The following is an 11,533-nucleotide window of genomic DNA, read 5'->3' on the forward strand; positions in this document are numbered from 1 at the left end:
CTGCACTAGATCTGCACACACTAATGGTAACCACAGAACAAGTGTAAAAGGAAGATTAAGTAAACAAGGCCCCTGCAGGTCCAGTTGGAGACCCCTACGCCTAAAACCCAGGAGTCAGCCATGGTACGCACTGCAGGGAGCTCACCAGCTGCTGAAGATCTTTAGCCAGAGCCTGAGGACCAGGCAGGCTCAGCATGTGTCCTCTGAAGCTGCTCCAAATCCTCTGGCTGTCCCAGAAAGCTGAGGAACTCAAAAGGGAAGGGTACCCTGAGACCAGGCCAGCCTTCGCGCTCACGTGAGAGAGCTGGGATGAACTGCCACTGCCTCCCCTCATGGCCCTGGAGTCCCTCTGTGAAGAGATTGGGTTTTGCTGGGTGAGCTCTGACCTGTGGCCCAGAAGACGTAACACTGCCTGAGTCTGAAAGAACCCCAAGAGTCACAGATGGCCCTGAGGTAGAATGTGGTGGCTTAAGGTGAAAGTCAGTGACTAGGAAGGGATGGGTATTGTTAGTGCCCCATAGATGTGGTCTGGCTCCCAAAAGAATGGTAAGCCTCCCATCTATCCCTGACAGGGATACTGGCCCCCAGAGGATCCAACTCAGAGCCACAGTGAGGTCCAGGAGGCTGCAGTGGTCTTGGGCTGGGCCCAGTTTTTACACAGAAAGTCTCACATCCTGAGAAACCTTGTTGGTCTCAGGCAACCCAGTGTCTGAAAGCCCCACCTGGGGCCTGGGCCAGAGGATGTGGAGGAACAAGTCATGGGTCTCTTGCCCTGACAGCTGCTTCCACAGTGTAGGAAGAAGGGACCAGAACAGCCCCTGAGAACCAGTGAGGGCTGTGTAGTCCAAGTCTCCCCTGCAGGTCTTTTCCAGGTCTTGCACCCATACCCAGCATCCTGCCCTCTGTAGTGTCATCACTGTGGGTGTGGTCGTCCATCTGTGGGTGAGATCTGTTCCTACCTCCAGTCTGAGCCCACTTTGCCTGCTGTACCTTTCCTCTTTGCCTGGACACATGGCTGCTGGAGACAGGCGTGAGTGGCAGCCTCCAGCCAGACTCACTGCTTCCAGCCAATGGTCCAGTTTTCTCCACCCTCTCCCCTCCTCCTGCCCTTTGCCCTCCTGGCAGCATCTGGACAATCCCCAGCAAGAAGCAACAGTCTCATCATGGCTCCTCAGGCTCACAGGCTGGGGCTTCTCTGCTTTCTGCTCCAGCTTCAGGGACCCCTAGGGGCTGTAGGTACGTAAGTCTGTAAGTCCATAAGTCTGTCTGTCCAGGGAGGGTTTTTCTCTGTGGACTGGGTGAGTTGAGAAGCCATGCTGTTCCCAGCAATGCCTGGGATATCAATAGGCACCCCCCATTGCAGGCGGCTCCATTTGTTGTGTGTCCCTGACAAAAGCAAATAGTGTCTGGGTGTTTGCCACTCAGAGCTAGGCAGTTCTTCACGGCATTGGGGGCGGGGGTAGCTTTAGCTGTTGTTTTCCCAAGACTTTAGAAGCAGGGTGCTTTCCTGCCCGCTATGGAAATTTACCTGTGAAGATGGACCCTGGAGGGCCACTCATGTGGGAATAGCATAGGGCACTGAGCTACAGGGCTTGCTCACTGTCTTTGCTCTATGTTCACAGCCACAGCTCCTCACCACCCCTACACACACACACACACACACACACACACACACACACACACACACACACGGCTCTGAGGTCTCAGGGGAGAAAGCTTGGGGACATGCATTAAACGTTGCAGAGTCTCACACACAGAAAGAGAGGAGCCCACCCCTCCGCCCTGATCACCTGCTGGAGAGGTGTATGTGTCCCGGTGGCTGGTGACATGTTTCTCCGTCTGGTGAAGGTCCCTGATTGGTCCTGTTTGACAGTGTCCCTGTCCTCTCCTTCTAGGAACACCAGTTATGAAAGACTCTCCAACTTAAAAGACAAAGATAGTGTCCTTCAGCCATTCTTCCCTCTCTCTGTCCCTTCCCAAAATGATTCATCTGACGTCCATCCTTGTCCTTCTGGAGGACCCTCCTTTGGGGCACACCAGCATTCTCCTGGTGACCAGAGCCACCATGTCAGCCCCACCTAGACACAGTCTCTCCCTGCAAGGCCCATGTGGGTTCTCCTTCCGTAACTGCGCCTCCTCTGCACGGGGAAAACCTGTCCCCTGTCTCCTTTGAGCCTCTTGTGGCACTCACTGGCTGCGTTTGACTCTTCCCTGCCTGTCTTCCCATTCTTCCCTCTTCGCATCCCGGTTACACACCCATCACCAACCTCCTGGACACACAGTTCATGTAGCATAGGTGTCTCCTGGGGACTTTCGGGGGCCTTGTCTTCATTCTTGGTTCCCACCCCTGACTAACTTTAGGTGTCTTAAACATCCTCACCCCCATCTCCATGTCCACATCTAGGATTCAGGCCCCATGTCTATTGCGGTGTCCCAAAGAATCCTCAAATTCGTGTCCAAACTATCATGGCGGCCTTCACCAATCCTTTGCTTTTCCAAGGCCAAATGGGAGGCATTGGTGACTTGGTTTCTGTCAAGGCCACTGACAGGCAGGGCCCGTGTGGTGGAGGCTGGATCTAGACCATCTCCAGGGTAGGAAATCACAGGCCAAGGAGCCTCATGTGAGGCAGGTGTGGACATCAGGGCTGATGACATTACCATAAGAGCTGATGCCCCAGGGCTATGAGGCTCGAGATTCCATCATTGACTCCCGGGACACAGGACAGGGGACCCAGATGGGGGAATAGATGAAGATTTAAATATATATTTGAGCATACACTAAAGAGCACCCAAGAAAGGGATTGCACAATGTGTGATTTACTGCCTCCTTTTTGCTTGATGTCACATCTTAAGCCTTGTGTTCTTTGGCACCATAAGAGACCACCTCTTGGCAGCCTCAGACCATTACTACCAATGGATCACCCTGTGACATTTCTGTAAGCCCTCCAAGTCTTTTCTCATTATAAATCCCTAAGAGAGACAGTAAGAAGGTCAAACCACACAGATGTGGGAGATTTTCATTTCATCTAATAAATAAATCGCCACATACTCCTACATAAGGCTGTGCCGTGTTATCTGCCACCAGCCAGCAATGAAAAACACACCCCGTTTTAAATTCAGCTGAGCCCAGGGCTGAGTCGTTCTCTGTGACCAACAGTCCACAGAAGAGGGTAAGCCACTGAAGGTGCCAACCTATGCACCTTCCGTTCCTCGAGGTGGACAGGAGCTGTCTGGTGCCCACCCTGGCATGGAAAAGGATTAATGTAGGTGGGTTGTTGCCATCACTGAGGGAGATGGGCATGGGTGTTCCCATCGCTGAGAGACCTAGTGCGGCTGGCTTTCATGAGCTGACCCAGTGAGGTTTCCTCCACTCACTGGGATGGTCCTGCATGGGTGTTTCCATTATGGGTGGGAGTGTCAAGAGTGGGTGGCCTCTGAGCAGCCCGAGGGAAGCGGCCAGCATTGCATGGGACCTTCTGTTTCTCAGTTTTCGTAAGCCAGGAGGAAGCACACAGCGTCCTACACAGGCAGAGGCGTGCCAACTGGTTCATTGAGGAGCTGTGGCCGAGCTCCCTGGAGAGAGAGTGCAGGGAGGAGCTGTGCTCCTTTGAAGAGGCCCAGGAGATCTTCAAGGACCCCGAAAGGACCGTGAGTGCCCCTCACTCTGGGACCGGAAGGAAGTGAGCCCGGGGTTGTGGGCGTCACACCTGTCACCCCACAACTGTGGAAGTTGTCACTCAGTACTCACAGGTGCCCAGGAACCCCGGTGCACACACAGGCTCCTGCTCTCAACAATGCCATATGCAAAGTTTTAACAACAGGAAGTACAACTCCTAAAGCACACTTGCTGTGTCTCTTGTTTTCCCGAAGGGAAATCCCTTATTTTTTAAGGATCCAGGGCTGCCCATTTAGTTGACCTGAGAAGGAAAGATCACCCAGCCAGGTGCTCAGTGGAATCCTCAGTGGAAACGTGTGAGGAACACTGTGGCTTCCTTAGCCACACTTGGCCATGTGTGAGGAACACTGGCTTCCTCGGCCACACTTGGCCATGTGTGAGGAACACTGGCTTCCTCGGCCACACTTGGCCCTGTGTGAGGAGCGCTGGCTTCCTCGGCCACACTTGGCCCTGTGTGAGGAGCGCTGGCTTCCTCGGCCACACTTGGCCATATGCACAGAGTTGTCTTCACTTCTGAGTTACTTTTTTTTTTTAATCTGTTTGTTTCTTTTAGTTTTTTGGGACATGGTCTTGCTTTGTAGCCCTGGGCAGACTTCCAACTCTTCATCTTCCTGCCTCTGCCTCCCAACTGCTGGAATTACAAGTATGTACTACCCTGCCTGGCCCTGTGGTGTCATTCTGTAAAAGAGGCATATTTATATATCATTGAGCATTTTCCTTTTTGGTTAGACATCTACCTCTGGATATTTTTCCCAGGAAAGGTGTTTCAGGCTAGGATAAGGCTTTGAGACCCAGTTCATTGTGGTTGATTTTTGTCATCATCTCTGGAAAAAATGGTCAGTCCTAGCTTCTGGGAGGAGGGGCTTTATTGTTCATCCTCCAAGGGCTTTTTTTTTCTTACTAGCTTTGACTCATATCACATGTCACTCTCAAAGGAGACTCACCTCACACTCACAGGACACCTCTCTCACAAGAGTTCTCACACAGAAGGCCTCACACTCACAGGACACCTCTCTCACAAGAGTTCTCACACTCAGAACAGCTCACACAGGGAACTTTCCCTCAGTGGTATCACCAAATACCTGACAAGAAAGTACTGAAGGAAAGGCAGGTTTATTTTGGTTGTAGTTCAGGAAGAAGTCCCTCCGAGCAGGCAGGGAGGGTGTGGTAGCAGGAGTGTGAGGCAGCCAGTTACAGTGCATTCGTGCAGGCACCATGAATGCTGCTACTCAGCTCATTTTCTCCTCAGTCAGTCCAGGACGCCTGTGGAGTGACATCTCCCACATTTAGAGTTCCAGGCCACAGCTGGAGAGAGCAGGATCAGGGCCAGAACTTGGGAGCTCTCACTTGGGAAAGTCAACTGTATGGTGACTTTAGGTGTCCCTAGAAAGAGCGTAGAGAAACCTCAGCCTCAGATAAGCCGTCCTCTTCTGCAGAGGAAAGCTGTCTTCCCCGTCCCCTCACAGAGGCCCAGGTCAGGAGCCCTAACCATAGCTCCTGTGCTCCCTCTGGGGACACTAACTGCTACTTATCATGAACGTGCCTCATGTGGCCTTTTCTTCCCCCTCAGAAGCAGTTCTGGACTGTTTACATGGGTGAGTAGGGGAAAGCCATCTGTGCCCCTCCCCCACGGCCCTTCTTTGCAGGGTGCTAATGTCAGCTCATCCACAGATGGTGACCAGTGTGCCTCGAATCCGTGCCAGAACGGGGGTACCTGCCAGGATCATCTCCAGTCTTACGTCTGCTTCTGCCTCCTAGACTTTGAGGGCCGGAACTGTGAGAAGAGTAAGAGACCAGCTTCCTGCTTCAGGGTGCAGATGGGTGCAGTTGGGAGGGGAGGGCCTGGGTGTCTGGCTTCATGAAGGAAGGGGAGGGTGTCCAGGCCAGCCTCCGGCCCTGTGGGAAATTGATCTGAGTAGTCGCTTCAAACTGAGGGCCTTTGGCTTATGAGCCTAAGAATCTAGGTCTCAGACTCCGGGTCCTCTTGGACTCCCTGACTGGGGAGATCTAGTGGTCTAGAGAGAGCTGGGGGGAGGGCCCCACTTCCGTCCCCACCAGGCAAGTCAGCTGGGTAGACTTCATTTTCTCTGCCTGCTGGTTTAAAGGTGTGACGTATTACTTCAGCTTTGAGTTATCAAATTATTGCTAGGCTCGGAGGCCACAAAGACTGCTCTGGCAGCAACAGTTCACTAGCGGGCCTCAAAGAATTCACTGACAGCAGCCACACACACGGGCCAGGAGCGGGCTTCCAACTGCTCTCCTCTGTGGACTGACGTAGACGCTGTGTTCTTGTAGAATGGCATAGAAAGTACTGTGTAGCATCGCCAACCTAGAAGTCCTCTGACCCAGGCCTAGGTGTGTAATGCCATAAAGACCTGTCTCCAGCCCCCCAGCCCCTCCCCCAGCCCAAGCCCCACCCTACCCCACCCATCAATCATCCCTTTAGCTAGCCATCTGGAATGGCCCAAGGCCCCAGGCAAGCAATAGCCCAAGTGGATTCTTCTTGGTATCAGCTGTCTCCTGTTCTCATCGGAATGAGGCCAGAGAGTGTAACAGAGTAGGAAAGAAGGGGCTCACGAATGGTCACAGGCCCTGAGAGGCCTCTAAATGTTGGTAAGCACTGATTGTGACTCACAGGACAGGCCTCCGTACTAGAGGGCTTTGGCTCATGCAAAACTGAAGCGCCCACCCCCTTTTCTGTCTGGGCCAAGGGCCTATGCTGGAACCAAGGGCCTGGATGGCTTGCCTGGCCATGAAGGTTGTCCCTAGAATAACCTCTCCCTTTGACCCTTCCATGGGCCAGTTTTCCATTCTGTTGAGAACATTCCCTGTCCTTGGGAAATGTTTTCTTACTACCTCCAGAACCCTCCCCAGCTCTTCATTAGATTCTCAGAAAGGGACGCCATCACACACCAGCCAAGCATCCTCCAAATGCCATGAGGCTGCCTGCTGTCAGGAGTTCCCAGCTGTGTGACTCCAAGATCTAGGTCTCATGCCTCACAGGGCAGGTGACGCCAAATTCAGCCTCAGTGGTCCTCAGCTACATGCTGTCTTCCACAAGGACAGGGACAACCACTGTCGTGGCTGTCCCGCCTGCCTTACAGAGACCTCTCAGGGTGTCTTCTCCTGTCCCCAGACAAGAATGACCAGCTGATCTGTGCCAATGAAAATGGTGGCTGTGACCAGTACTGCAGTGACCATCTGGGGGCGAGACGCGCCTGCAGCTGTCATAAGGACTATGTGCTACAGCCAGATGGGGTGTCCTGCCAACCAAAAGGTAACGGGCTCTGAAAGCTGGTGCTGTCTTATGCTCGGAAGAGCCAGTCACCTTCGCTGGCCTGTGGCAAGTTATCAGCCCAGAGATGTGTAACAAGGCAAGGCTCCTGCGAAGCCAGTATCTGATAGATGTTGCCTCACTGTGAGATGGAAGACACCTGGCCTGTGAGCTGTTAGCATGGAACCCTGGACTAGCATCCTGCGCTGTCACCGGTACCCTAACCAGAAGTAAATGAGGCTCTGCATCTCCTCTAGTGCCCACTTTGGAGTCTCTAGGAGTCATGTAGACATACCTGGCACCATGTCTACTGCTGTGGTTAACAACACTATTATTATTATTATTATTATTATTATTATTATTATTTATTATTATTATTATTATTATTAATGTCCATTGATTGGGGGAGTATTACACGTGAGAGCAGTGACTGCAGAGGTCAGAGGACATCAGGTCCCCTGGATTTACAGGCAGTTGTGCGCTGCCTGGTGTGGGTGCTGGGAACCAGACTCTTGTCCTCTGCAGCGGCAGTACATGCTCTTAAAGCATGCTTTTTCCACAACCGGGCTGTTGAGATGGTGCTTCCAAAGGCCGAGGCTCCCTCAGAAGAGGATGGGCTCAGCCTGGCCCATGACTCTGGAAGGGCAGCAGGCCACAGTTGAATGTTCTTCTTGCCTGAGGACTTGTAGTGTAGGAAGAAGCATGAGAGAGGTCAAAAGGACATGTCATAGATCATCAGTTGCCTTGCAGCAAACCGGAGCTACGTGTCTTCCCTATGAAGAGCTAGCAGACCCCAGCTCTAGAAAGTAGGGCCTCAATTTCCCTCAAACCAATGTCTGTCTCCTCTCCTAGCTCTGCAGTAGGCCTCCCTGACAACCCTAAACATAAGCACCATTTTTTCTGCCCTGAGGCCTCCTACTGTCCCCAGAAGGAGCTATGGCAGGGGCACCATGGCACCTTCACCTCTGCACACACACACACACACCCCTTCCTGACTTCTATTCCATACAGTTGAGTACCCATGTGGGCGAATCCCTGTTCTGGAGAAGAGAAATTCCAGCAGCCCCCAAGGCCGAATTGTAGGAGGCTATGTGTGCCCCAAAGGGGAGTGTCCATGGCAGGTAAGGTCTCTGTCCTGTGAAAACCTCACTTCCTCAGCTCTGGCTCCTCTGACTTCAGGGTCTCTACCCTGGGGTGTGGGAGTTTTGCATTAGGTCAACTTTATACACAAGGAACATGGGCCAGCCTTCACAGCCCAGCCTCCACAGCCCAGCCTCCACAGCCCAGCCTCCACAGCCCAGCCCATACACTCTTGTGCAAGGAAAGGGGAGGCGGTGAAGCAAGGTTTGAGGCACATTCCATGCAGAAAACTAAAGAATGTCTGCAGCTGCCTCAGGTGGGTCACTTGAAGACCTACAGATGCTCCCCATCTGTAGCACCCCTGTTGTCCACCAGAGCCTGGGTTGCCCCCACTGGGGGAATCTCCAGAGGCCCCAGATTGTGGGCAAGCATCTTGTCAATATAGCTGCTTCCTCTGGGACAAGGGGACCAGAAGAACAGTGTGACTTTCTGTATCTGTGTGCCCCCACCCAGGCTGTGCTGAAAACCAATGGGTTATTGATGTGTGGGGCCATCCTGTTGGACACCAGCTGGGTAGTGACAGCAGCCCACTGTTTTGATAACATCTGGAGCTTGAAGAACGTAACAGTGGTGATGGGTACGTATGGCCTGTCCCTGGCCTCTGACCAGACAGTGGCCCATCAGTGGCTCTGACCAGATGCTATTTCCAAGAGGGCCACACTGGACTTGGCCTACTGTCCTCTGGGCCTCCCCTCCCCTCCCCTCAAGGAATAGGAGATTTGGAGATGGCTCTGTCCATCTTGCCCAACTCAGTGGGTGTCGAGGGTCCCATCTACTCCCCCGAGTTCAGGCCATTCACAACCCTCCCACCACCACTGCAGTGGACCCTGGTGTAGGCTTTGCCAGGACCCTGGGGAGAATATAAAGCCTCCAGATTCTTCCAGAGGCTGAGCTGGCCCCAGCCCTGTCCATGTACTCTAGTCAGGAAGGTCCAGACACGAGGACATGGCCACACATAGGTAGGATATGTACCATGAGTGGTATGGCTTCCTCCCAGGCGAGCATGACCTCAGTGAGACGGATGGGACGGAGCAAGTGCGGCACGTGATACAGCTCATTATCCCTGACAAGTACATCCGAGGCAAGACCGACCATGACATTGCCCTAATTCGCCTCCACCGGCCTGTGACCTTCACTGACCATGTGGTAGCCCTGTGCCTGCCTGAAAGGGCCTTCTCTGAGAACACCCTATCCAGAATCCGCTTCTCAAAGGTCAGTGGCTGGGGCCGGCTGCTGGACCGTGGTGCCACAGCCCTGGAACTCATGGCCGTCGAAGTGCCCCGACTGATGACCCAGGACTGCCTGGACCTTGCCAAGCACAGTCCTAACACTCCTGAAATCACACCCAACATGTTCTGTGCTGGCTACATTGATGGCAGCAAGGATGCCTGCAAGGGGGACAGCGGTGGACCACACGCCACACACTACCAAGGCACGTGGTACCTGACAGGTGTGGTCAGCTGGGGGGAGGGCTGTGCAGCCGTGGGCCACATTGGGGTGTACACCAGGGTCTCTCGGTACACCGACTGGCTGATCAAACTCATGGACTCCAAGCTCCAGGTTGGGGTTCAGCGAATCTCACTACTCTAGCACCTTGGACAGCCCGGCCCTTTCTGAAGAGGAAGCTGCTGCCCTGTGGAGCTGTTTTGCATCAAATCCTATTGACTCTCCCGCTATTTTGGGAGTGGGGAAGGAGAAAGAGATAAAGAGAGAATAAAGAATGTGGGGGGGTACAGAAGAGGGGCTGAGAAAGGGGAAACAGGAAGGAGAGGGGAAGAATCTAACAGACCCTCAGAGGGGTTGAGCAGTAGAGCCACAGGTAGGCGGCCCAAAGGGGCAGCTTGGTCCTAAGAAAGGGGAGGCCCAGCCCTTGCTACAGCAACTCCCTGCAGCTGCCTCCTCCTGTCTGCATGCGACCTGCCTGCAGTGCTCCACAGTAAGTGTGCACACATGCATATAGAACATGTGTATGTATGTGCATGTGTGTGCACTCAGGGTGCATACGACACTTGCACCACTCACTGATCACTTTCACTTTTGTATGAGCTCCCTGTCTTTATTTCAATTAAATGAGAAGGGCTGGAGAGATGGCTCAGCTGTTAAAGGTTAGGCTCACAGTCAATTAAATGAGAAACATCATCTGAGTGTGTGGGGGTCATCCTTCCGGGTTTCCCAAGGGATTATGTCTGAAGTCAGGTGTGTGCCCCTGCCAGTCACCGCTTCCCTGTGACAGCGATGGCTGGTCTCAGCACCCCTTGGGTATGTCTGACGTTCCCCTGGGTTGACCCTGGTTCCCTGAGTGGAGCCTCTGATGTCAAGTCAGACACAGTTGGCAGGGCTGCTCTTCCTGGAAAAAAGAAACAGGGTGTACCTAGAGCAAAATAAGAGGGAGATGGGAGGGTTTAACCACGCATGTGCATGACCTCAGTTTCCCCAGCCATCAGTAGTGTGCAGGCATGCAGTCACAGAGCTGCCCTGAGATGGCACCACATGCCCTTGAGAGGCCTCACTGAGGGTCTAGCTCCCTGAAGACTGATGTGCTCAGTATGAGATATGCTTATTTTCAAATCAGCACATCGTTTCTGGGAGTGGGGCCATAGGGTAAGGGACAAAGGGACAGGACAAGCCCCCTCAAACAAGCATTAGTGTTTGGCCCTAACCCCAGAACACAGGTCTGCTGTGAGTGTCTCACCCATGATGCCACCACAGACCCAGTACAGTGACCTTCACATGGGCACCACCAGGCAGGGCAGAGGTCAGAGGTCAGAGGTCAAGAGGCAGACACCAATTGACCAGAGCACCACACACTTTTTCCACATTCTGATATGGTCTAGCACAGCCTGGCTAGCAGCAGTGACTTCCCTCCTGGTGAGATATCAGGACCAGCCTCAGCACTTGACATCACCGGACGTGTTTGTCATGGCATGCCCTCTTGGCACTGGCAACAGTGATGTGCCGAACACTGTTCCAGTACTCTCAGGCTACGTGCATGCAGCAACAGTCATGAGCCATTGCCAAAAAAAAAAAAAAAAAGAAAGAAAGAAAAAAGAAAGAAAGAAAGAAAGAAAGAAAAGAAAGAAAAAACCCCGCCATACTTAGCACAGGCTGCAGCCAGTACAGTGGGCATAAGGAAGCCCGTGTCTGCCCACCAATGGGCAGGCACAGTATGCATGCCCCTCAGGCTCAAAACTAGCTCCAGCTGAAGCTTTTAATAAGGATGGGATCACTGTGAGCTCCAGCAGTCTCCTCCATGTGTAGAAAGTGAGGACAGCGTGGGCACTGTCCCCTCAGAAGCCAAATCCATGGTATTTTGTTGCTGCTGGTACTGCTGCTGCTTTCCAGGGACTTTGGAGCATTGGCTTTTGATGGCGCCTCCTCGTGACACCATGAGTTTAGAACCTATGAGTCTGACATTACAAAGAAGATTTCAGGGCTCAGGGGGA

The 11,533-nt window shown here is 53.1% G+C and overlaps 1 protein-coding gene across 1 annotated transcript; it reads left to right on the forward strand.

Moving 5' to 3' along the window:
• Positions 1–938: 938 nt before the first annotated feature.
• Positions 939–10,219, forward strand: F7 (coagulation factor VII). Its single transcript, XM_084759511.1, has 8 exons — positions 939–1,236; positions 3,488–3,648; positions 5,247–5,271; positions 5,348–5,461; positions 6,813–6,953; positions 7,962–8,071; positions 8,544–8,667; positions 9,088–10,219. The coding sequence occupies exons 1-8, from the start codon at positions 1,071–1,073 to the stop codon at positions 9,678–9,680; spliced, it is 1,434 nt and encodes a 477-aa protein (XP_084615637.1). The 5' UTR covers positions 939–1,070; the 3' UTR covers positions 9,681–10,219.
• The last annotated feature ends 1,314 nt before the right edge of the window (positions 10,220–11,533 follow it).

Source organism: Acomys minous, assembly GCF_964271855.1.
Source record: "Acomys minous genome assembly, chromosome: 15".
NCBI lineage: Eukaryota > Metazoa > Chordata > Mammalia > Rodentia > Muridae > Acomys > Acomys minous.

Coding starts and splice junctions, on each gene's coding strand:
- F7 (XM_084759511.1), top strand. CDS start 1,071: ATGGTCCAGTTTTCTCCACCCTCTCCCCTCCTCCTGCCCTTTGCCCTC. Junction 6,954..7,961: donor GGTGTCCTGCCAACCAAAAG/GTAACGGGCTCT, acceptor TATTCCATACAG/TTGAGTACCCATGTGGGCGA. Junction 8,668..9,087: donor GAACGTAACAGTGGTGATGG/GTACGTATGGCC, acceptor GCTTCCTCCCAG/GCGAGCATGACCTCAGTGAG.